General features: G+C 66.8%; 3 protein-coding genes across 4 annotated transcripts in view; 1 reads left to right on the top strand and 2 right to left on the bottom strand.

The window, feature by feature from the left end:
• Positions 1-11,477, bottom strand: part of BAHCC1 (BAH domain and coiled-coil containing 1) — a 21,412-nt gene extending 9,935 nt beyond the window's left edge. The window contains exons 1-9 of the mRNA XM_039716215.1: positions 11,299-11,477; positions 4,798-4,977; positions 3,924-4,046; positions 2,033-3,646; positions 1,851-1,956; positions 1,483-1,691; positions 1,243-1,401; positions 697-911; positions 55-466 (exon numbers count right to left, since the gene is read on the bottom strand). Coding sequence (XP_039572149.1) covers positions 55-466; positions 697-911; positions 1,243-1,401; positions 1,483-1,691; positions 1,851-1,956; positions 2,033-3,646; positions 3,924-4,046; positions 4,798-4,977; positions 11,299-11,473 — 3,193 coding nt within the window. The 5' untranslated portion in view covers positions 11,474-11,477. The remainder of the gene's footprint in view (positions 1-54; positions 467-696; positions 912-1,242; positions 1,402-1,482; positions 1,692-1,850; positions 1,957-2,032; positions 3,647-3,923; positions 4,047-4,797; positions 4,978-11,298) is intronic.
• Positions 10,522-11,291, bottom strand: LOC120505419. The gene has a single exon (XM_039715893.1). It carries the CDS (start codon positions 11,025-11,027, stop codon positions 10,554-10,556), a length of 474 nt encoding a protein of 157 aa, XP_039571827.1. The 5' UTR covers positions 11,028-11,291; the 3' UTR covers positions 10,522-10,553.
• Positions 11,478-20,146: 8,669 nt separating the features above from the next.
• SLC38A10 (solute carrier family 38 member 10) overlaps positions 20,147-24,388 on the top strand; it is a 30,680-nt gene continuing 26,438 nt past the window's right edge. For both annotated transcript variants that reach the window (XM_039715798.1, XM_039715799.1), the window contains exons 1-3: positions 20,147-20,413; positions 21,116-21,233; positions 24,168-24,213. In XM_039715798.1, coding sequence (XP_039571732.1) covers positions 20,309-20,413; positions 21,116-21,233; positions 24,168-24,213 — 269 coding nt within the window. In that variant the 5' untranslated portion in view covers positions 20,147-20,308. The remainder of the gene's footprint in view (positions 20,414-21,115; positions 21,234-24,167; positions 24,214-24,388) is intronic.

The following is a 24,388-nucleotide window of genomic DNA, read 5'->3' on the forward strand; positions in this document are numbered from 1 at the left end:
GGCTCGGCCGAGTGCGCCGCGGGGTAGCCCACGGCGGCGGCGGGGTAGCCGTACCCGGGGGGCAGGTCTGCGGGGGGCGGCCGAGGGTCAGCGGGGACGCCCCGGTTCTCCCCGGCTGCCCTCCCGCCGCTCCCCGTCCCCGCGGTCCTACCTGGCTCCAGGGGTTTGGGGTAGCGGCGCGGGGGCTGCCCCTCGCCCCGCGTGTCCTCGCCCTCGCCGCCCTTGCTGGGGGCGGGCAGGGGGCTGGCGGCCGGCGAGGGCAGGGGGCCGTGGGCAGCGTCACGGGGCACTTGGCCGGGTGCCGCAGGGCCGGCGAGTGGCAGCACGGGGACAGCTTGGGGGGCGCGGGGGCCGCCGAGGTCAGGCCCTTGGCCGGCGGGTTTAAGGCAACTGCTTTGTGGGAGGGTTTGAGGGGCTTCTCGGGACCCCTCTCCTCCAGCTCCAGGGGCTGCTCCTCCGGCTTCCGCTGCGGGGCACAACGAGGTGACACGTGTCACATCCTGCCCCATGTCCCAGCCCTGCATCCCACATCCCCATCCAGCCCCTGCTCCAGTCCCTGCCCCACTGCCTGTCCCTCAGTCCCTCCCCACATCTCCCATCCCAGCCCCATAACCCACCCTCCACCCTGCATCCTCCAGCCAGCCCCACATGCCATGCCATGCCATGCCATGCCATGCCACGCCATCCCCCTGGCACCTGGCCGTGCACCTGGCGCTGGATCTCGAGGGCCTGGGCCGCCCGCTGCTGTTGCTGCTGCTGCTGCTGCTGCTGCTGCAGGGCATAGAGCTCCTGCTGCCGCAGGAACTGCGACCGTGGGTACACGGGGAGCTGCCCCGTGTGCTGCAGGTGGGCACTGGGACCCCGGCCCGGGTACATGGGGGGCCACAGCGATGCCTGGTCCATCACGTCAGCTGGCAGCAGAGAGGGGGCAATTGGAGACACTCTTCAGGGTCACCCCACAAACCCCAGTATGCCCAACCCCAGTCCTGTGACCCTAGCAGCACCCCCAGAGACCTGCCTCTCCCACCCCTGAACCCCAAAAACACCTGCAAGGACCCCATACCCTCCCCTGCACCTCCAAAAGTACCCCCAGGGACCCATCAGCCATGAACTCCCAAAAGTACCCCCTGTGACCCCCCCCATCTCCCACCCTGCACCCCCAAGGACCCCCTCTCCTCCCTCTCAATCCTCCCCCAGCCTCCCTCCCCTCTCCCCAGCACATGGTGGGGGTCTCAGGCTCACCCAGCGTGTGGGGGGTGCCATGGGTGGGGGGCTCCGTGGGGAGGATGACGAGCTGGGCAGGGGGGTCCTGGGCCAGGGGGAACACGGGCTGCATGGCGCTGGGCATGGAGGCAGGGAAGGCAGGGGGCAGGTTCTGGTGCAGGGCGGGGTGCCCGATGCCTGTGGGGATGGGGGGCATCTGTCAGCACCCCACTGCTGGGCTTCAGCACCCACCCAACTTCCCCCACCCCCGGCACCGACCGTAGGAGTGTCCCCCCATCCAGATGGAGGGGCTGCGGGTGCGGGGCAGCCAGTGCGTGTGGGCAGGGTGGGCGTGGGCAGCAGGGTCCCCCCCGAGCTGCCCCGCCGGCAGCGACGAGCCCCCCGTCATCATCAGGTGGGGGGTCAGCTCCCCAGGACACCCCCCCGATGGGTGCATCCGGGCAAACTCCACCAGGTCCTTGTTGTCCCTGCAGGAAAAGGGGACACGCAGAGTGTGGGGGCAGCACTGGCATCACCCTCCCCTGCACTTCCAGGGACCACCATCCTCCACCCCTGCGCCCCAAAAAGCACACCCAGCACATTTTCCAGCCCTCTCAGCCAGGCTCCCCCCGTGCTCCGTCACTCACTGGAGCAGGATGTCCCTCGAGGGCAGCCCCAGGCGCTCCTCGCACAGCCGGCCCCGCTCCTCCTCCGCCTCCAGCTCCATCAGGTGCACGGGGCGCGCGGTGCCTGCTGCCACGGGGACACCGCGGTGGCATCAGCGTGGCACCGCCAGCCCCCGCCGCCCCGGCCCTTCCCCAGCCCTCACCTTTGACTCCAGCAGCCGCCCGCTGCCGCCCGCTGCCGCCGGCACCGTAGGGCTCGTGGCGGGCCAGCGTGTCCTTCTGCCGCGCCACGGCCACCGCGATGCCCACGGGCGGCTGCCGCACCTCGCCCTCGGTGCCGCCGGGGCCCAGCGCCTCGTGCTCCCGGCCGCGGGCGCAGTCCGGCCGCTCCAGCTCCGGCTGACCCTTGCCCGACGGGAACTTGGCGTCCTGGTGGGCGCAGCTGCCCTTGGCGCTGCCCAGCCCCACGAAGGGGGGGCCCTTCTGCCCCCCCAGCAGCGCCCCGTTGCTGTACTTGAGCAGGTTCTTCATGGCCGACACCTCGTCGGGGGCGTTGGGCACCTCCTGCGCCCGCACCAGCCCCGCGCCAAAGGGGTCCAGGTAGGGCCCCCCCTTCCGCTCCTCAGCCACAGCCAGGGGGGGCCCCTGGCCCTGCACCCCCCAGGGGGGCAGGGGGTGCCCGCCGTAGCCCAGGCCACCCAGCTCCAGGGGCTTGCGCTTGCCCTCGGCCGCCTCGGCCTCGGGGTGCTGCTGGTGCCGGATCCGTGCCACCTTCTGGGCCGGGGGCTCCTTGGGGGGGCCCTTCTCTAAAGTGCAGCAGGAGGGGCCGACGCGGACGCCCAGAGGGTCGGGCCGGGGGGCGCGGGAGCAGTCGGGGGCGGGCGGCACCTCGAAGTAGCCCTTCTCCAGAGCCGCCTTGGGCGCGGGGCACCGGCCGGAGAACGGGGGTCCTTCGGCTGCGCCCCCCCCCAGGTACTCCAGCCCCTTCAGCCGGGTGCCCGGAGCCCCCCACTCCAGCCGCCGCTCCGCCGGGCCCTCGGCCTTCAGCGGGTGGTGGAAGGGGGCACCGTAGGGCTCAGCGCCCGCCTCGGCGTGCCGCTCCTTGCCGTCCCCGCGCTCCATCCCGCCGGATTCCGCCTGGAAGGAGCGGCTCTTGTCCGTCGGGGGCCCCACCGAGGGCACCAAGGTAGCCCCGCTGAGCTTCAGCTCGCGGGCGGGGGGCTCGGGCAGCGGGCACAGCACCTCGGGGCCGGCGTGGAGCGGGAGGCAGGGGAAGGAGCCGGCGGCGGGCACAGCGTAGGACACGGCGTGGTGCAGCATCTGCCGCCGCTCCACCGCCTCACCGTAGGGCTGGGGGGCCTCGGGGACCCCCGGCTCCCGCTCCTTGGGGGCGCAGCGGGCGGCGCGGGGCAGGGCGCTCCCGGCACAGCTGGGCAGCGCGGCGCGGGCACCGTCCCCGTCCAGCCCCTTGGCCCCCAGCAGGCACGAGGCCAGGGGTTTGGGGCGCCCGTCGCCGGCCCCCCGCGGCGGCACCCCCTCCTTGCAGTGCCCCTCGGGCGGCACCGGCAGCACCGCCTTGTGCCTCTCCTTGGGGTCCTCCTCGGGCAGCCGCTCCTTGGGGTCGCCCTTGCCCCCCTTGTCCTTGCCCGCCAGGAAGCGCTCGTAGTCCTTGGGGGTCTTGGGGAGGGGGCCGGTGTCCCGCTCCCGGCTGCAGGAGCCGGCGGGGGGCCCGGGGGCGGCACGGGCGATGCCGGGGAAGCCGTGGCTGGCGGGGAGCAGGGGGGGCTGCGCCGGAAGGTTCCGCAGGTAGAAGTTATCTGGAGGGGAGGGCGATGGGTGAGACCCCCGCGCACCCCCACCCAACCTGCGGCCGGACTGGGATGAGGGGTTGGGCTCCTTAGGTCCGTGTCCCACCCAAACAATGGCCCCGTTAGCACCCACCACAACCCCGTGAAAAGCAGGAGCAAGGCTGGGACTGGCACCCATCACCCCACCCGCTGCCCCAGTACCACCTGCCCCAGCACTGAGCCCCCCACCCCTGCCCAGCTGGGGACACGCACCCCCACGGGGGTCCCTGGTGGCCCCGGTACCTGCCTTTCTGGCTCTCGTAGAAACGGTGCTGGCCATAGAGCACGTTGCCATTGCCGTGGTGATCCAGGTGGCCCATGGGCAGGAAGGTGGAGGCCAAGCTCCCGGAGAAGCGGGGGTACCCCGGGGCTGGGGACATCGAGTAAGCAGGGCTGGGGTGGCACCCAGCCCCAGCATCCCAACCTGCACGGCTGCAGCTGGGAACTCGGCAGAGCCAGGCTGGGACCCCTCCCACCCTCTGGGAACTGCGGGGGGGGTTGAGACCCCCCCAGCCCCGTGTCAGCAGTGGCCGTGCTTGGCTCGGCTCGGCACGGCTTGGGCGGGCTGTCCGTCAGCCGCGTGCGCTGCCCGTCCCCGTCCCCCCGTGCCCCCCCGGCACGCCGGGAGCCAGCTGGCAGCCGGTCAAACTACCAGCCGGGCAGGCTGCCAGGGCCCCGCGCCAGCGCCGCCGCCCCGCTCCCGCTCCTCCGGCGGGACGGAGACGCCAGCGCATGGGGGGCACAGGGACTCGGTGTAACCAGGGCTGCCCCCGGGTCCCCACACTGTCACCTGCCCCAGCAGGGCCGTCCCTGTCCGGGTTCATCATCACCGGTGACACGAGGAGGCCTGGCCTCAGCTGGAGCTCTGCAACCAGCACGAGCCTCTCTGGCCACCCCGAACCCCAGCTGTGGGGTCTAAGCCCGGTCCCTCTGGATGCCCAGGGTGTTTTGGGGCACCACGGTGGCCAAACTCACCCTCATCACCCAGAAGCCGCTGACCCAGGGGTCTGGGCACTGGTAGGACGTGACCACTGGCATGTGACCATTGGCACTGGGCACAGCCATGACTGCCTCCGGCCACCCCCGACCCACAGCCCATCCCCACCCCGGTGCCCACTCACCTTCGTGGGAGTGGGAGAACCAGATCTGGGAGGTGCCAGAGTGGGGCCCGCAGAAGGCCGGTTCTGGGGGGGACGCGGCGGGGCCAGCGGGGTGGCTGGGCCCCCCCGAGCCCAGGCTGCCACTCAGGAAGCCCCCCATGAAGGAGGAGGGGGGGGCACTCCCCATCAGGCTGCTGCCGGCTGTGGGGAGAGGGCACAGTCAGGGGGGCTGAGAACAGTCTGGGGGGGCTGAGGGCAGTTGGGGGGGCTGAGAACAGTCTGGGGGGCTGAGGGCAGTCGGGGAGGCTGAGAACAGTCTGGGGGGGCTGAGGGCAGTCGGGGGGGCTGTGCAGGCCCTGCTCGCATGACCCAGCACACCACACACACGTGTGTGTGCACGGCTGCACCGGTGCATCCCCTGGGCACACCCAGCCCTCCTGCCACACGTGTCCCTCGTGGGACTGTGTCCCTTGTGCACACCCAGCCCCTGTGCACAAGCGTTCCTCATGCTCACAGCCCTGGCGTTACCATGTCCCTCATGCACACGCTGCCTGCACATGTCCCCTGTGCAGTTACACCCCTCACGCACTCATGCCCCTCACACCCCCAGCCCCAAGGGGCTCAGACGTGCCCCAGAGTGTGTGAGGCACAGCAGAGCCATGCAAGGGGCACCAGAGCCCTGCCTGTGCATGCCCTGAGCACTCACACAGGTGTGCCACGCTCTGCACACGCATGGGGCTCCCCACGCTGCTGCTCCCCGCAGGGGACACCGGCTGCTCCCAGTGCCAGGACAACCCCAAGCTCCAGGGACATGGGCTGTGCCAGGCCACGTGGGTGCACATGTGTGCTCTGTGTGTGTGTGCACATGTGTGTGAGCGCAAGGAGGGGGGACAGCCCTGGCCCTGACCCTGCTGCCTCCCCCGCAGCCCGGGGGGGCCCCCAGCACCCTCGGGGAGGCTCATGGCCGGCGCTCCCCATCCCGCCCCCCAGCCCGCTCCCATCCCGGCCAAGGCGTGAGATCATGGTGGAAACTTCAGAGCTGGTGGCCAGCGGCCGGGCGGGGGGAGTGGGAATGGGGGGAGCCGGGATGGGGGGAGCCAGGATGGAGGAGCAGCTGCCCCTCACTGTGTGGGCCTGCTCCCCATGTCCATGTGTGCCAGAGCAGCCATGGCACGGCTCAGCACGGCTCAGCACGGCTCGGCACGCGTGGCGTGGCGCGGAGCGCGGGCTGGCTGCCCGCCCGGCCGGGGCAGGAAGCGATGCTTTGCTCTCTAAGCCGGCCCACGCTCCCCGGCTAATCCCACCGGGATGCCTCTGGGATGAGTGTCGGGATGTGGTTTCAGGCAGCTTCGCTCCTTCCTCCGTGGCGAGGCCGAGCCGGGCAGGGCCGCGTGGGCCGGGGGCACGGCCGCATCCCACCCACAGCCCTGGGAACCGGACACACACCGGGACGGCCGGGCACATCCCGCCGTGCCAATGCATCCCCGGGGATCCCTGCCCTTGCTGCCCCCACAAACCCACCCTGTGCACCACAGCCCCGGCCGTGCCGGGGGACCCCGCGCGGGCGTGGAGCCGGCAGCGTGCCGGGCGGGAAGCCGAGCTTTCCAGAATGAGACTTTTCTGGAAGCTGTGAAACGGGCTGGAAAAAAATAACCCCTCACCCCACCCCGATGGCGGCGGGGTGTCCCGGGGGGGCTGTGGGGCCGCCGCTCCCCACCGCCCACCCGCTGACTCACGGGTCCCCCGGTGCACGCTGGCCCCGTGGCCAGCACTGCTGATCCCACATTCCCGCTCGCCCCTGCACACCCATGCTCTGAGCAGGGGCAGGGAGCAGCCCCCTGCTTCTGCCCCTCCAGCCACGGCGATGGCGAGCACGGGGCAGGGACGGGTCACTGAGGACGCACACAACTCGTGCCACTGATAAGCCACCGGTGTTGGAGCAGCCCGTGCTGCCAGTCCCCGAGACCGGGCACAATTCGTGTCACCGATGAGCTGGCAGTGCCAGGATGGGCACAGCACCGTGGGGCAGGCTGCCAGCACGGGACAGATGGCTGCGGGGTCCCAGCCCGGCCCCCCCTGCCGCCCCCCGGCAGCGTCACCCTGGGAACTCCCTGGCTGGGCTCCCCGAGGCCGGTGCTGTGACTCAGCCCCGCCGGCATCGCTCCCGGCTCCGGCACGAAATTTCCCTTGGCCCAGAATCCGCAGAGGGTCACACGTGTGACAAGTGTGCCAGGTCTCAGCATGGCCACACCGACAGCGCTGAGACGGGCGGGGGGCATGGGGGAGACTCAGGAGGGGACAACAAGAGGTGCTCCCTTCCCTCCAGCTGCTCCTCGCCCCCACTCCAAGTGCAGCACAGATGGGAATGTGTTGGGAAGGCAGAAAGTTTCAGGGCCAGCGTGTGGAGGGGGGCCCTGGTCCCGGGGGGGTTCAGCCCACGGCTGCTCTGGGATCCCCAAGGCGGTGACAGACCCGGGACCGCGGCGGTGGCGGGGGGGACGTGCGCTGGGTTGGGTTTCTCCTCGGCTATTTTGGGGCTGGAACATTCCTAATGGAGCTGGGGCCGCGGGCGGAGGGCCGGGAGCTGGCAGGGACCCTGGCAGGGGCAACCCGGGCCCCCCCCAACCGGGCAGGGGGTGGTGGGCAGCCCCCCACGTGCTTCACAACCCACACGGCCCCTTTAAAAATTTGGCAAACAGGGAATAAATGGGCTCTGGCTCCCTCGGCGCTGTAATTCCAACTGAATCCATATTGTTACGGCACTCAATGAACGCTGCAATGGTGAAATGCAGCCGGAACGTGCCCGAGGGGCCAGGAGGGCGATCCCAGTGCTGTGTGAGGGGTTATCCCCTCCGGAATGCCACTGGCAGCTGTGCTGGCCACAGCCACTGCACACTCAGCACTTGCACGCTCACTGGGGCCGCGTGTGCAAAGGGCTAACAAGGGTGGTGGACGCTCCTGGCACAGCTGGGAAACGCTGCTGGCACGGCTGGCACACACCACTGGCACAGCTGGCACACGCGTGTGCTCAGTGCACACTCCCTGCATGCATGACTTTCACACCCAGAGCACGATTTGCACACCCAGAGCACAACCTGACACACACGTGCCTTGGAAGAGCATTGCTGGAGCACAGGGAAGCCAGCACTGGGAATGTCCAGTCCCAGGGTCCTGATGTCCCACCCCACCACTGATGTCACATGGATGCCATGCACATGGACTCTTCCCAGGAACCCTCCAAAATGTGGGTCCGTGGGCACCCTGTGCAGTTCCTGTGAACTGCAGTCACACATGTGGGTCCTGGCAGGGGGAGGACTCGTCTACCCCTGCTCCCCCCAGGGCTGGGGGAGCCCAGCATGAGGCAGGGTCAGAGCCTGCCCTGGGGTGATGCTGTGGGGCAGTCAGGGCACAGGCAGGGCTGGGGGTCCCGAGGAGCCAGGGGCACCCAAAGTAGCCCCAAAATTCTCCATGGAGCCCATCCACCTCCCACTGTTCCCCGGGCAGTGCCAGGGGCTGGTGGCAGCTGCCCGTCCCCCAGGGCCTGGCATGTGGCAACATCTCTGCCTGGATCCAGCTCATGACTAAGGAACAGTGGAAGCACTCGGGGATGACTCTGCGAGAGCCAGGGTAATTCCACGGGATCCGGGGTTCTGCACATCCCACTGGCCATGCTCGGCCCTGGCGCCTCGCGGCTACCAAGGAGCAGCCCAGCTAATCCCCAGATCTGGTTTAACTTTGACACTTACTTTGGCAACGCGGCCATGCTCGGCCCCCGGCGCCCAGCTAATCCCCAGATCTGGTTTAACTTTGACACTTACTTTGGCAACGTGCTGCAAGGGGGGCTGGGGGGAGCGGGAGCCCCTGCACCAGAGCTGCACCAGAGCTGCGCCGTGGCCTGCAGCCCCTCGGCAGATCCCGTCTCCAGGGAAGCAGCGATGCAGAGCGGCTGCAGCGCTGGCACCCGGCCCTGTGTCACCACCCAGCCGGGGCACCGTCCCCACCTGCCTCCCACCATCACCACCCAAATCCCCCCTCAAAGCCGTGCCAGGAACCGCAGAGCACCCAGCCCGCGGGCGATCCAGGGAGGGGACAGGTGTGGGAGCACATCCAGCCCCTGGGACGCACCTGGGATGCACCGGGACCTGCACTGTCATGGCCAGGCTGTGTGCCAGCGCCGGGATGAACACCAACACTGGCACTGCCAGGCTGCGGGGCAGCGCTGGGACACACATCGGGATTCACTCCGGGATGCACACTGGGGTTCACTCCGGGATTCACACCGGGGTGCACACACCCCCCCAGGGTCAAGCCACACACCGGCACAGCCACACTGCTCCCAGCCGAGGGCTCAGCTACGGTGACACAGTCCAGCACAGTCACAACTGTCCACTAGTCCACAAAAACACCCGAAAGGCAAAAACTGCAGCCAGGCCTCAGCGAGGCTCGGACAGGCCTCTGCCAGTTTCCCACTCTCCGTTTGTGGCGGAGGCACCGCGACCCCCGGCCCTGCTCAGCACGGGGTGTGCCGTGGCACTGGGACCCCCTACAAATGGGGTGCAGGGGCTGCACCCGCCTGGATGGGCTCTGGTGGCTCCGAGGGTCTCCATCCCCCCATCCCCGGGCGGTGCCGGTGCCGAGTGCGACGCCAGCCGAAGCGTTCGGTTCCACAAACGCGCGGCCCTGAGTTACGGCTTTAATAAAAGCAAGGAAAACAGTTTTATCTCCCGTTCCCAGGGCGGCCGCCGGGCCCGGCAAAGGCTCCTGGGAGGTGTAGTCCGGCCGCACGCCGGGAGCCATTTGGGGGAGCGCGGCCGGAGCCCCGCCGTGCCCCCCGGGGCCGCGTGCCGCTCCGGCATCGCCCGCCACGGCCAACGCGGGCCGGCTCCGAGCCCGGGTGGGGTAATTATCAATCATCGGCCTTAATTACCGCGCCACGCTACCAGGGCTGCCGGCACCGCGGCCGGGCCGTGCCGGGAGGACACGGGGTGCAGGGCATGGGGACCCCCCCTCCCGCCGGCACCGCGCCGGCCGCTGAATTATCCGGTTTATCCGCCCCAGCAGCGTTCCGGCCGCGCGGAGCCTCGCAGCGCAGCTCGCTGGGAAGCGCTCCGGCTGCGCCGGCCCTGCCAAAGCCGGAATATTTTTAGCTCGTTCTGTTGTTGGGTTTGGCTTCTCTGTTTTTTTTTTTTTCCCTGGGTTTTTTTTTTAATGTTTTTTTTCGGCGCGTTTCTGCCGGGGTATTTTTAGCCGGATCCATGTTATTTTAACAACCTCCGGTGCATTCGGGCTCCCATGTGTCGCCCAGGCCCCGGCGGGTGTGAGGGTCCTGCACGGGGACACGGCCGCGGCGGGAAGCCGGAGGGAAGCCGGAGGGAAGCCGGCAGCACCCCGGTGCTGGCGTCCCTCCGGGATGCCCCCACGGTCACCGCGAGCCGGAGAGCAGCCGAACCCCCTCCCCTTATCCCGATCCCTCAGCCCGGGGCCGGGCTCCAAGCCCCCATCCGCACTGCTCGCCCAACAAAGCTGGGGGAAGCCAGGGTGGCCCCCCGAGCCCGGCGGTGGTCCCGGCAGCGGGGCCGCCGGCACAAAGCGAAACCGCCCCGGCCGCGGGCCCGATCCGGCGCCGCCTCCCCGGCACCCCCCGGTGCCCCCCGCTTTCCACCTCCTTCCAAGAACCCCCACGGCTGCCACCCCCCCGCGCCGGCCCGGCCGTGCCCCCCGCCCTAATCCACGCACTAATTGTAATCCCATTAAAGCAGATATAATTTTATTAGTATTCACAGCTCATCAAGGCGGCGACAATAACCGGCGCTGCCGCCGTGCCGCGGCCAGACAACCGCCTGCGCCGGCGGGAAGCGGGGGGCCCGGCGCTGCGCCGCGCCGAGCCGGCACACGGCTCCCGCTGCCGCTGCACCCCGGAGCTCGGCAGCGCGGGGCTCCCCGCCGGCCGTGCCCTCGGAGCCCCGCGCAGCCAGCCCCGGCAGAGGCGCCGCGCCGCCCGGCTCAGCGCTGCCCGGCCGCAGCCGAGCACATGCCGCAGACAAAGCCGCTCGCCGCGGATGCCGGATCCGGTGACCCCGCGCCGGTGCTGGCCGGCCGTGCCGAGCTCGGCCGTGTGCCGCGCTTTGTCCAGCGCCGGCAGCTGCCGCGGCGAACACGCGCCGCGAACCCCTTCGCACCCTGACACTTCGGCGCCGAATATCGAGCCCGGGCTCGGTGACCTTCCACCGCCGCCCCACGGCCCCGCGCATAACGGCCTCCTTGTTCGCCCCGAACGCGCCTCCTGGTCCCGGCACCGGGCTCTCGCCGGCGCAGCCCGGGGTCACGCTCCTCCCGGAGCGGCTGGGTGGGGGATGCCCCCCGTGTGCCTGAGCCCTCACCCCAAAACCCCCGGGCGCGGTGACAGCGAGGTCGGCACAAAGGCAGGCCGAGCTGCCGGGGCCGTGCCGAGCTGCCGGGGCCGTGCCGAGCCTCCCAGCCCTTCCCGGCCCCCCGCCCCGCGGGCGCCCCGACCCCTCTGACCTGTGTGCGTGGCCATGGAGATGGGCGCCGGGAAGTACTTGGTGGGCTGGAAGTGTCCGGGGGGCTGCACGGCCCCGTGCGCCGACCCCGCCACGCGCCCCGCGCCGTGCCGGTGGCCCAGGCTGCCCCGCTCCGACAGCAGCCGCGGCGGGGGCGCGAAGTCACGGCCGTCCATGCCGGGGGCCGGCTCGGCGGCCGTCGTGCCGCGCTCCGCGCCGGGGCTGTCGGTTCATCCTCCGCTCCTGCCACGGGGAGAGAAAGGAGAGAGTGAGAGCACAGCCGGGGTGGGGGTACGGCCGTCACTGCACGCCGGAGCCCCCGCGCCCCGGCGCTCCGGTACACAGCCCGCTTTCTGTGCCGTTCGCAGGGCCCCGCGTTCCCCGGTACCACCGGCGCACGGTCCCCGCTCTCTGCCGTCCCCGGAGCACGCCCCCCCCCTTCCCCAGTACTCCCAGTTCACGATCCCCAGTTTCCCCAGCGCACAGCCCCCCCCACTCCACGTTCCCGGTGCTCCCGGAGCGCAGCTCCCCCTCGATCCAGAGCTCCCCGTTCCCAACCCATTTGCCCGGAGCGCGGGCCCGGTTCCCGCTGCTCCGACCCTTTCTGGCCGCTGCTCGGGTTCCGGTTTCCCGGCGCTCGGTTCTTTCACCTCCCCCGGTTCACCGACCGTATCTCCCTGGGGCTCGGCCCCGCTCGCCCCCGGCTTCCCCGCTCCCCGTTGTCTCCCCGGTGCTCGGCGCCTCCCTCGCAGCGGTTCCCCGGTTTCCTTCCTTCCCCAGCCCCGCTTCCTCGGTGTTTCCCCGTCTTCCCTCCAGCCCGGTTCCCCCGGCCCCGCTCCCCCGGTATTACCCGCTGTCCCGACCCTCCTCGCCCCGCTTCCCCGGTGCCCTGCCCCGGTTCCCCGGTATTTCCCCGCTCTCCCGGCCGCGGTTCCCGGTCGCTGCCGGTGCCCGGCCGCGGCTCCCGCCCGCCGGGGGCCCGGCCCGGAGCGCGGGGACCGGGAGGGAGCGCCGGGGCGAGCCCCGGGGGAAGGCACACGGGCCGGGAACAAAACATGTGTGTCGCCTTAAATAAAGCGGAGGAAAATACGTGAAAAAAGATGTTTTGGGGTTTTTTTTCCCTTTTTTTTTAAATTGAGATATTAAAAAAAAAAAAAAAAAAATAAAAGGACATAGAAGGTCATTTTTTTTTCCCTTTTTTTTTAATTGAGATATTAAAAAAAAACAAACAAACGCCAAGCGAAAAAATTAATGGGAAATAATTGAAAAGGAAAAATATTAAAAGCAAAAAATCGAAGGCAAAAAGGGCTCGATGCGAAAATGTTTGAAGGCGCAAACGGTTTAGTGAAGCAGCGTTTGATGAGCAAACGATTTAATGAACAACTGTTTTCACGCACAAAATTTTAATGAACAAAATTTTAAGGCGAAGCGTTTTGAAGAGACGGGTTTTAATGGGAAAATGTTTTAATATAAAAAGATGAAAGGGAAAATATGTTTTAATGAGAAAAGATGAAGGGGAAAATATTTTGGTGGAAAGAGATAGAGGGAAAAATATTTTGGGGGGAAAAAAGATTAAGAGAACAAATATTTTTGCAGGAAAAAGACGAATGTAGAAAATATTTTGATGCCGGAAAGATGCAAATAAATATTTAGGTGCGAACAAATAAAGCGAAAAAAATAAATAATAAGGTCAAAACGCAAAAAAAAAAGGAAATTTGCAAAAATTAAATTGAAAAAATGCAAAATAATTAGCGAACCAAAATTTTAAAACGTAATAAATCCAAGTAGGCAAAGAAAAAAAAAAACACAATGCACAAAACACAAATAAAAATAATGCCCAAAACGCAATTAAAAAAAAAATTTAACGCCCAAAAACCCAAAATAAATAACGCCAAAAAAAATTGTTAAGGCGTAAAAAAAAAAAAAAACAACCAACAAAACCAACAAAAAAAACAATAACCCCGGAGCGCCCGAAATTAAAATAACCCCCAAACAACAACAACAACAACAACAACAAAAAAAAACCCACCCGCGGATCGCAGTTACTTACCGGAGGGGCGTTCCGCGCGCGGGGCGAGTGCGGTCCCGTGGCGGGGGTGCGCAGCGTGCTCCTGCCGGTGCCCGTGCACTGCCCATGCACCGGCTGCTCCTGCAGCAAAGGGAACCGGGGGTGTGTGGTTGGGGGGGGTGCGGGCGATTGGCTGGCGGGCCGCCAGCGCTCCCGCCAATCGGCGCGCGGCGAGCGGCGCGGAGCGGCGGCGCCTAATTCAAGCCCGGCGGATGAATGGGGAGGAGGGAGCGGCGCGCAGGCGCAGCGCGCGCCCGGGGCGGAGGGGAGGGGGGGGATTGCGTTGCCGCGCGCCCCTCCGCCGCAGCGCGCGGGGCCCCCCCGCGCCGCCATTGGCTGGCGGCGCGCCAGCGCGCTGTCAATCACGCAGTGTAAACAAGGCGCCGATTGGCCGGTGCGGCGGGCGGTTTCAAGGCGCCCCCTCGGGGGGAGGGGGGCACGCGCGGCGGGGGCGGTTTCGAGGCCCCCCCGCGCACAGCCCCGAGCGGCCCGGGCCGCGGCCAGCGGCATCAAAGAGCGGCGTGAGGGGAGCGGCGTGAGGGCGCGGGCCCGAGGCAGAGCAGTGTTGGGGGGCCATGGAGAGCACTGTGCGGGGTTCTGCAGTGTTGGGGGGCTGTGCAATGGGGTGCCTGTGCTCAGTGCAGGGAGGGGACAGAGCCAGCTGAGGGGACAGAGCCCGCTGAGGGGCTGTGTGATGTGGAGGGGCTGCTCAGGGCCAGGGGAGCCTGAACGGTACCGGGGACCACACAGTGGGAACGGGAGCAGCACCGGGGGGTACCGGGAGCAGCGGCCTGGCAGTGGCCGCCGCCGGGATTCCTGCCGGGGCACTGCGGTGTTCGGGATTTTTTTTTTTTTTCCTGTTTTACAATAAAAGGGTGTAATTGATTGAAAACGCTGAAATAAATCCCGATGGCTCGTAACCACGATTAGATTACGGCGGGCGATTCATTAGGCGGGACGGCAATCGAGTTAGCGGGGAGGGGCCGGGGGCACCCTCCGGCACCGCACGGACACGGCGCGGGGACAGACGGACAAGGACAGCCGGGCACAGGCGGCCGCACGGCGGGGCACGGCCCGGCACAGGCGCTGCTGCAGCGGGACGTGCGGCTGCGGCACGGAGCCATGCCTGGGGACACGCCGAGGGACACGGAAGGACACGGGCTGGCACCGCACACCCGGCCCCGCATCCTCCTCCGCCGCTGCCCTTGGATCCCTGTCCACTGGGGAAGGCCGGGAAAGGGCCCTCCTGGATTATCCCAGCGTGGAGTCGGTGCCAGACGGGAGCGCGGTGCAGGTCCCGTTGTGTGGGTGCACCGTGTGCAGCCTCCGCTGGTCTGGCAGTGCTGGGAAAGAGTTCTGTGGAAAAAGAGAACCAGAAAAACCTCACAAGCAGCGGCTCTCAGGCTGTCCCTTCCCGCAGTGGGCAGGGGCCGGGGGAAGCCCTGGTGCCGCGTGGGCAGGGTTGAGTGCAGGGTTTGTGGGGCAGCAGGGTTGTGTCCCTGGGCACAGTGGGCAGATCCCCATGGGTAAACATCAAACCCGGGCAGCCCCTGCTGTGGGCAGCCCCCCTCCCTGGGCAGGCTGCCCCGCATGAGTTGGCATCCCTGCGGGCAGACCGCCCACCGTGGGCAGACCCTCCTGTGGGTACGTTCCCTCTGGGCAGCCCCCGACCCCCGCTGTGGGTGTCTGAACCCTGTGGGCAGCCCCCGCCCCGTGGGGATAACTCTGCTGTGTGAGGCTGATCAGTGAAGTGAGGCCAAGTGAGCACAATTAAAGTCACTTTAATGAGGATCCCCCGCACGTCCACCCCCAGCCCTGCAGCTGCCTTTGTCCACTGCTGCTGCCGCTCTCACGGTGCCTGTCCCCCCTCAGCTGGGGCTGGGCCACCACGGAGCCCCCTGAGCACGGTGTCCCCCTTGGGGGGCAGGAGGGGCCCCGCGGGCGGGGTGTGGTGGCAGAGGGACAAGGGACACGTTTCGGGGTGCAGTGGGGGGGCTGCAACCCCGGCAGTTTCCTCCCTCCTCAGCTTTATCCTGCCGGGAGCTGCTGAACCCCCTCGGGAGGGAAAGGAGGGAGGGTCCCCTACCCTCCTGGGGCAGGAGCCGGGAACAACCCCTGGATCCACAGCACCGCTGTGGCGCGACCCGCGGGCTGGTGTGTCCCCTCTGCTGTCCTTCACGGCTCATCCAGGGCTCCCCACGGCTCGGAACGGCACAGCACGGCTCGGGCACAGGCGCTTTTCCAGCTGGCCACGGCGTTCCCGGCGCGTCTCAAGGCCGTCTGCGGCCAAGGGTCGTGTTTGCCGGCGCGGAGGGACGAGGTGGCCCCGCAGCGCTGTCCCCTCCGCGGCCAGCTCGGGGACACCGTGCCCTGCCCCGCGCCCCCCGCGGGAGGGGACACCGGGGGGCACGGAGCCGCAGCCGCTCGGGGGTCCGAGGAAAAAGGCAAAAAAGGCAGGAACTTAACTCCCATTAACCATCCCATTGTACCGGCCGTGGGAATAATCGGGTTTGCTAATGCAATTGCTGCCGCGATGCGAAAATCCGACTGGAAAATGTATTAGAGCAATTATCCGCCTCCCTCCGCAGCCGGCGGAGCATTAATATTCAATTTTGATGTGGAAGCCCTATTATGTTAATGACTTTGGTGACAAAAGTCGTTAATGTAAGTCGGTTCCTTTATGGCGCGGCATTAGCCGGGGTGAGCGCGGGATGGAACGGGGGCACGGCGGGAGGATGCGGGATGGGGCGGCGTGGGGAGCCGGGCCGAGCCCCCTCCGCACCCCGCACAGCCCTCGGGTCGGGCCGGGGCCGCCGGTGTTCCGGGGGCTGCGCCGGGGCGGATTAGCCGCGCTGCAGCGCATCCGGCAGCGCCGCTCCCTCCGCCGCAGCTGCCCTCCTTTGTTCTCTGCCCGGGCCCCGGGAGATGCACCGGCGCTTCCCCGCCTGCCGGGAGCGCGGCGGGGCCGGCCCGGGCCGGCCGCTGGCCCGGGGATGTGCCCCGGTGCTCGGTGCGCTGCCGCCGTGCTTGGGCAGCGCCGCAGGCCCGGCCGGATCGGGGATGGAGCCGGGACACGCGGGGAGGGGATGAGGAGCGATCGGAGCGGAGGCAGCTCCCCGGGCTGCCCATCGGCACCGCCGCCGCGGCTCCCGATGGCACTGCGGGCTCTGGTGGTGTCCGGGACAAACGGGGAGCTGGGAGCCGCCTGGGCCGGAGAAACCGACCGTGACCTTCACCTTTCCAGCCAAGAGCTGCTCCTCCTGCCGCTGGCTGGCAGTGCCCGGCCTTGCCCTGAGTGTGTCCGTGGCACGGGCCCGGCCTGGCACGGGGCTGGGGATTCCTCACAGCCAAGGAGGGGTCCGGGATGGGATTTCCCGGTGGTGCTTTCCGGGACCCCGTGGGAGGCTGCTGCCCGGTGCTGGGCACAGCCGTGTCCGGCACACAGCTCTACACGTGGCTCGGTCGCAGCCCTGGTTTCAGTGGTGCAGCCCGTCCGCACGGCCGCGGCAGCAGCTGGGATCGCTGCCCAGAGCCGCCGGGGCGATGCCCCCGCCCCAGTCCCGGCAATAACGGGCGAGTGGGGCACGGGCAGCCAAGCCAAACTAACCCTGCTGCCACCTCCGGTACCAGGGCCAGCCCTGAGCCACAACACACCCCGGGCAGCGCCCGCGGTTCGCAGCGGGGCTGGGGCCGCTCCACCGGGATCTACCGGAGCAGGAAGGTGCCGAGCCGCTGGTGGCACCGGGATCGGTACCCATAACGTATGGACAGGCACGTGTCCTTGGCACGGCTGGGGACACTCGGGGTGCCCCGCTCCCCTCGCTGTGCCCGCTCCCCGCGGAGGCGGCTCCGCGCGCACGTGGCCGGGCCGGGCCGTGCCCGCGCTCCGCCCCGCGCCCCTCCCGCGCGCCCATTGGCTCAGCGCCCCCGGTCCCGCGCTCCCATTGGCCCAGCGGCCCTCGTCCCGCGCGCCCATTGGCCCCGGAGCCCTCCACAAACAAAGGCCGGAGCCCGGCGGGGGGCCCGGCGCGCCGCTCCCATTGGCGGAGCCAAAAGGCGAGGCTGCCCGCCTAGGCCCCGCCTCCAGAGCAGTGCCGGATGCCCTTATATGGAGCTGGGCGGGGCTCGCTCATTCATGCGCGCAGGGAGGGGCGGGGCCACCGCGGGGCTGCGCTTCCCGCCCGCGGCGCGCGCGGCTCGTTCCCACGGCGCGGGCGGGTGAATGAATGGGCGCGCGCGGGGGCACGGCCCGGTAAGGTTCGGAACGGCCCGGTACGGCCCGGTAAGGTCTGGTAAGGCACCGTGCGGCTCGGTGAGGCACCGTGCGGCTCGGAACGGCTCGGTGCGGCTCGGTGCCTGTGTTAGGCGTGGGTACGTGCGGGTGGGGAGCGTGTCCACGCGCGGGTGTGACGGTGCCGGGGCTGGCGTGGGGCGGGCGCGATCGTGTCCTGGGTGTGCGTGGATCCCCGTGGTTGTACCCCCGCTGCTGTGTCCACCTGCACGCCCCTCTGTGCCTGGCACACCCACGCGTGCTTTGCTCTGGGGGGCGAAGGCGGCTTCTCGGGCTCCCACGTTCTTGGCTCTGCATCGCTCCTGCCCAGCTCCCCAGGGCTTGGGGACCCGCATCCCAAAATGCATCCCATGGTGAGTACCCACTGCGGGGCCCACGGCTGGCACTGGGGTGACACCACGGCGGGGACACCACGGGCTCTCGCCTCCCTCCAGCACGGGCTGTGCTGTTTGTCCCACGCTGCTTTAATCCCCCACATGGGTTTGGCCCCTCGCCTCCATCCTCCTCATCATGCCCATAAATCCATTCCCGATCCCGTTCCCAACCTGCCAGGCTCTCGCGGGACACGCGGCAGCTCCCAGCTCGTGCAGGAGATACGGACTGAACTTTGGTCCCCGAGCAATTAAGGTGCCTGAAACTGCACTTCATTAATGGTTGTTCCGCAATAAAACCCATCAAACTGCCCTTATTTGCAATATAAAACTGCAATTTGTTTTAATTTATGTTTTTCAATCCCTGCCGGGTGGTTCCTGGATCTGCCAGGCATCTGTCAGTGGAACCAGCCAGCAGGAGCAGGGTGGTTCTGGGTGGGGTGCAGGGGAACACGGGGTGGGCTGAGGGTGGGCTTGCCCCAGGCCTGGAGAGGGGGTTCCCACTCCTCCCCATTCCCCGTGGGCCCTGTGTCCCCCGAGAAGGGAGGGCAGGGATGCTCCCGTGGTTCCAGGGAAGAGCATCCCCGTGCCATGGGAGCCCCTGGCACGGAGCTGCCACTGAGCACGAGTGGGGTGGGTGGGAGCAGAGGTGGACCCAGGTGATTCCCGGGACAGCATCACCCCTGGAGCTGGGAATTGGCTCTGCTCAGCTCCGTGTGTGCCAGCACACGTGGGCACATCCCCGGAGCAGCGTCAGCCCCAGCAGCAGCCCCTGGACGTCCCGAGGGATTTGTGCTTCCATGAAGCAGCACAGGCTCCCCGCGGGCCCAGCCAGCCCCGAGCCCCCATTTCTAATTACACTCGTTTGGCTCTGCCGTCCGCCGGGGCTGGTTGTCCTCCGTGGGGAGGAATCTGGGCCACGGGCAGGGCTCTGAGCCCCCTGGGATTCCCGGGGGAGCGCTGCCCTGGCTCCCAAGCCCCCGAGGGCCCTTTGCCAGCTCCCAGTGCCCTGCCGGAGGGCAGGGTCGGGGTCCCTGGTGGTGCCCGGCTGTTCACAGTGGTGGGAGCTTTCCAGAGAATTCTCCTGGCTCTCGGCAGGTGTGTGATGGAAAACTGGTGCTGCTGGGACGGGCCCAGCTCCTGCCGGAGGCACAATTTGGGCTGTTTGGGGCTGCAGAGGTGCCTGAGGAGCTGCAGCAAGCCCCATTCCCTGGGGATGGGCACGGACCAACCCCGGGGCTGTGGCACGGGAGGGTGGCAGAGCAGGGGCAGCTCCCCCGCTGTCCCCATCCCGTGTCACGGTGACTCCTGCTGCCTCTGCACATCCCCCAAGCCCCCGGCTCCCAGTCAGACACGGAGAAGCCAGCAGAGCCCTTTTCCTGAGCATTCCCGAGGGGATCCCTCGTCCCAGCCCGGGACCCCCGCGGACTCCGGCACGGGAGCCAGGACAGCAGCCGGAGCTGCCGATGGCGCGGCACACCTGGAGGGAATTAGGGCGCCCTTCACCTCCCGCCAACCTCGTGTAGAGCGAATTCCTGCGGTTTCCCATCGCAATTGCTGCAAATTATACGAGAGCCACGTTTCGTTTCGTTTCATCCCGACGGGAACGTGCCCCTGGCCAGTGCCACTCGGAGCTGCCGCCACGCCTGGCCTGGGGGACCCTTCCAGAGCCCCCCACCACAATTTCCCTTCTTTTTCCCTGATCCCGTGGGAGGTGGGGGCGCGGGGCTGGGGAGCAGATGTGCGCGCAGCTGGATGCGTGCCCAGATGTGCAGGGGGAGGGGATGCCGGGGGTGATGGGCTGCCCTCGAGGGGCTTTTCAGAGGCCGCCATCGGGCCGGGGACCCCCGCCCGGTGCCAGCGCTGCCGCAAGCCGTGCGGCCATGTGTGTTATGCACACATACGAGCACGCCCATCTCCGTGCCTTTCCACGCACGGATGCGTGTCCTGGTGCATTCCCGCACTGCCCTGGCCGCGCTCAGCTCTCGGGGGTGCCCCCAACCACGGGGACCCCCTTGGTCCTCCAGCACCAGCGAGTCCAGTCCTCCGGGCCGGCAGGAGCGCCCCCCCGCTCCGCCGCGCGGACACGTCACTTCCTGCGGCGGCGGCGGAAGGCGGAAGTGCCGCTGTGGCCGGTGCCGGGTCGGGGCGGGCCCGGCGGGGCCATGGCGGGCACGGCCGGCTGAGGGGACCGGGGCACCGGGCGCTCCGAGCCGGCCGCGGGGCTCGGGGAGCGGCCACAAACCGGCTCCCCCGGCGCGGGGATCCTCCGCCGCGAGCCATGGCGGCGGCGGCGGCGGCGGGTTCCAACTGGGGCCTGATCATGAACGTGGTGAACAGCATCGTGGGGGTGAGCGTGCTCACCGTGCCCTTCTGCTTCCGACAGGTGAGCGCCGGGCCCTGCGGGGTCCTGCCGGTGTGCCCGGGCCGGGTGTGGCCGTGGTTCCCGGCTTGGAGAGGAAATTTAGCAAAGGAAACGCCTCAGAGCCGGAGCGGGCATCTCGTGTTCCAAACGCCGCGTTCTTCTCAGTCCTGACGTCTCCAGCTCAAAACTTGTGCCCCACACTCTGGGGTTTTCCCTGCCCTGTGCCCTCCAGCTGATGGTTTCTGCCTGTCTTGTGAGGAGAAGGGAGAAGTTAAATCCAAGGGTTTACCCACATGATAAATGTGACTTTTCCGAGTTGCCGTGCCCCCTGCCCCTCCCTGGCACCTGGGGCTGTGCCAGGCCCCTGCTGGGTGCCCCTGGGTCCCGGGGCAGGGCCTGCCTGGGCAGTGTGTGGTGCCAGCTGCTTGTTGATAAATCAGCTTGCAGCAGAGCTGGCACCTCGGGGTCTGCCTGCAGGGATGAGCCAAGGTGGGAATTCTGCTCCACAGCTGCTCCCAGTTTGCTGCTCAGGGCCTGGACTGGTGCAGCTGGGAGCTGTGGGAAGCAGCTGTGTGTGTTCCACGTGTCCCTGTGGGTGATGTGGAGCTGGTGGGAAGGGGACAGAACTTCCTGAAAGAGGGAAAAATGTGGCTGGAACACGGGGGGAGCATGGCTGGGCTGTGGCGGGGAGCTGACCCCCATCTCCTGCCTGCTCCTTTGCAGTGTGGGATCCTCCTGGGGGCCGTGCTGCTGATCTTCTGCTCGTGGATGACCCACCAGTCCTGCATGTTCCTGGTGAAGTCGGCCAACCTCAGCAAGCGCAGGACCTACCCCGGCCTCGGTGAGAGCCCGGCCCCGGGGCTGCTCCCCAGCCCTGCTGCTCCTCAGGCAGCTCCTGACCTTCCTTGGCTCCCAGGCTGCGTTTCCTCAGCGGTGCTGTTGGAACAGCAATGCTTTTTCCTTGCTGCAGTTCCCAGTTTCCTGGTGCTGCCTCGGCCTCTCCCGGGGCGGTGCTGCTGGATGCTGCTCCCACAGCCCTGTTAATGGGTGCTGAGTTGTTTTGACTCTGCGGGGCAGGGAGGAGATGATCCAAACCCCAGCTCCCGGGAGCCATCTGGGATGAATTGTGGGGCTGGGATGAATTAATGATGGGTCTGGGCACGAGTTCCCCACCCAGCCAGCGCTGCCGGGACAGCGGGTCCTGCCAGCCTGGCACGGAGCTGGGCTGCCTGCATCCGAGCTGGGAGCTCCTTTATGGCTCAGCAGAGAGGAAACGGAGCGAGCTTCCAAAGGGCTGAGAAAACAAAAACATCTGGAGGATCCCTGGGTGGGTTTTGGCTCTGCCAAAACCTCGGAGCTGAGCGCTGGCGCTGGGATTGGCCCCTGCTCATGGCCTCTCCTGGGATCCTGGCTGCCCTGGGGAGCAGGAGGAGGTGTTTGGGTTCCAGTCCTTGCCACTGGCATATGGAGCAGCAGGAGAACTCTCCTTGTCCTCGTTCTGCCTTGCTTTTCAGTGGGAGGAGGGAGCTGGCTGGCGCTGCCCTGGCACAAGGGCTGCCAGCAGCTGCTGGCAGATGGGTTTGCTCCTCCCAGGAAGCACATCCCGACTGCTATCTGCTAGGGACGGGAACGACGGAGCAGCCCCGTGGCTGGGAGGTTGTTTGGGTGCCAGGGGGAAGGGGGAGCCCCCGGCCCAGCTGCCGCTGCTCCCTGCCCTCACAGGACGCCTTTGTGTGCCGCTTCCCGGAGCACAGAGAGTGCCCTGCACCTTGGAGCGTGCCCCGGGGAGAAGGGATGCTCTGCCCGCCCAGCAGCCAAGGGGCTGCCATACAGAGAGGGCCAGCAATGCTTCCCAGCTTCCTCCTGGCAGGGGGGCTGGCAGCAGCCGTGCCCGCCGCGGTGCCCTGGGAGAGCTGCCACGCGCTCCCGGTGCCCGAGGCCGGGCAGCTCCACACAGAGCCCTTTGTCCCCTCAGGCTGGGCCCGGGGACATCTGCGGGGAGGCTTTGGCACGGAGGGAGGTGGTGCCCATTCCCTGCAGGCGGGCAGAGCCTTCCGGAGGAGCCGCAGCAGCCACGGCTCCGGCACAAAGGCTGTCCCAGGGGAGGGCTGCAGGGAGAGCTGGGGGAGGAGGGAAGTGGGAGGCAGTTCCCACGTGGGTTTTAACCAGGAGATGAGTGGATCCCTCCCCTTCCGGCAGCACTGGGGCTGTGCTGGGCAGCTCAGCCCTGCAGGGCGAGGGGGTGAAGCTCTGTCCCAGGAGCCACGCTGGTTTGAAAGGCTTCTCCAGGTATTGAGCAAGCTGTGCCCAGTTTGGGGGCGTTCCAAGATCCCATTCCAAGGAATTGACTCTACCTTTCATTTTACTGTTGTTGCCTCCCGGAGAAGATAAAGAATCCCATTTTCCCATTGGCTCCAGGTGGGGACACCTGCCCACAGTGTTTGGAGGCTTTTTCTCATGGAGCATCAATCCAAACAGCAGGGGAGATGGGCTGGTTCCAGCATCACCCGGGGCTGTGTCCTTATCCAGAGGCTGGAATGTGCTCTGGGAGAATGGGCAGCACCATTCCTCCATCCCCCACCCCGAGCTCAGCCTGTTACTGACCCATCTCCAGGGGGGATGTTTTCCTCTTGCTGGCTCCCCTTTCTCCTCCCAGACCCTTTGTCTGTGGGCCTGACCCCCCCAGAGCTGTTGCCTTTTCCCTCGTGGCTGTGAATTCCCAGAGGAGAGCAGAGCGGCCGCTCCCCGTGCCCGGGCACGCTGCCTGGTGGCGGCTGTCCCACTGCCCTGTCACTGAGCCAGCAGCTATTTTGGGTGCTCCCCCACATCCCTGCTCTGGGCTGTGGGTCCCTGCCGTGCCTTTTGCTCATTCTGTGGGAGAACATCTCGTTTCCTGAATTTTTAGCTCGAGTAGAGTCCAAGGAAATCAAGAGTTGAAGCTAATATTTAAAATAGCAGAAGAAGCTTCCAGAAAGGATTGGAGTTTGTTTTCTGGCGGGCGCTGGGAATGTTGGGCTGTGCCTTGAGGGAGGCAGAGGGGACTCCAGGGTGGTGAGTTCATGCTGGACCTCACTGGCAGATTTGGGCACTGTGGTCTGGGTTTGGCACCCGAGCTCCCCATTCCCGTTCTGCCCAGCAGGAGCTAAAAATAGAAGCAAAGTTTTCTTGGCATTGTCTTTTTAAGAGAAAACCCAGTGATTTGAGGACTACTGAGCATTTTCTGCTCCAACCCCAGGATGGGAGGGGGGAAAGCAAAGCCTTGGCAGCAGCCCTTTGGTGTGGGTTGGGAGCACTGGGTATTCTGGGAATGGGATTGAACGTTCTGGGCACCAGCTCAGCTCTCCCAGCCAGCCATGCTGGGCAGCCCAGTTTGAGGGGGAAGATAAAAATAAAAAGGGGACTTGGACTGGAATTCTGCACCACTTTAACTTTCGCCACACACAATCTTGTACAGGAATATTTTCTCTCCCATTGCCTTTAATGGCTGCCATGCGTGGCTGCTGCTTCACACCACTTCTGGTTTTAAATAGAAAAAAAAAGAACCTGCTTGCTGGCTTTCCCTCATCCCTGCTCCTGTCTTATGTGGTTTTCAGTTTCCAAAGGGAAAGGCTGAAAAAGAAAGTGGGAGGGTGAGGGAAAGGGCCCCAAAATACCAGTGGTGGGTTCCTGCTGCACTGCCCTGTGTCACTGTTGGTGTCTAATTGTGAACTGACATCTTGCCCTGTTCTGGACCTTTCTTTGACTAACTTCCACTCTTTTTTCCCTTTCATGCCAGCATTTCATGCCTATGGAAAAGCAGGAAAAATGTTGGTGGAAACAAGGTAAATCTGCTGCTGATTCCAAGCGTGAACAGTTTGGGTGTCTGTGGTGAAAACCTTTCTGAGCCTTGCTGTGCTCTCCTTCCTTCCTGTGCTGCCTCCTGGAGTTGCTCAGGAGGCTGGGGAGATGCCCTGAGCACAGCTCCCAGGTGTCACCTCCATCCCTTCAGCACTTCCC

This window comes from Passer montanus, unplaced genomic scaffold (assembly GCF_014805655.1).
Source record: "Passer montanus isolate IOZ18808 unplaced genomic scaffold, ASM1480565v1 scaffold35, whole genome shotgun sequence".
Taxonomy (NCBI): domain Eukaryota; kingdom Metazoa; phylum Chordata; class Aves; order Passeriformes; family Passeridae; genus Passer; species Passer montanus.

Excerpts from the sequence above, each read along its gene's own strand:
- LOC120505419 (XM_039715893.1), bottom strand. The coding sequence starts at position 11,027 with ATGCGCGGGGCCGTGGGGCGGCGGTGGAAGGTCACCGAGCCCGGGCTC.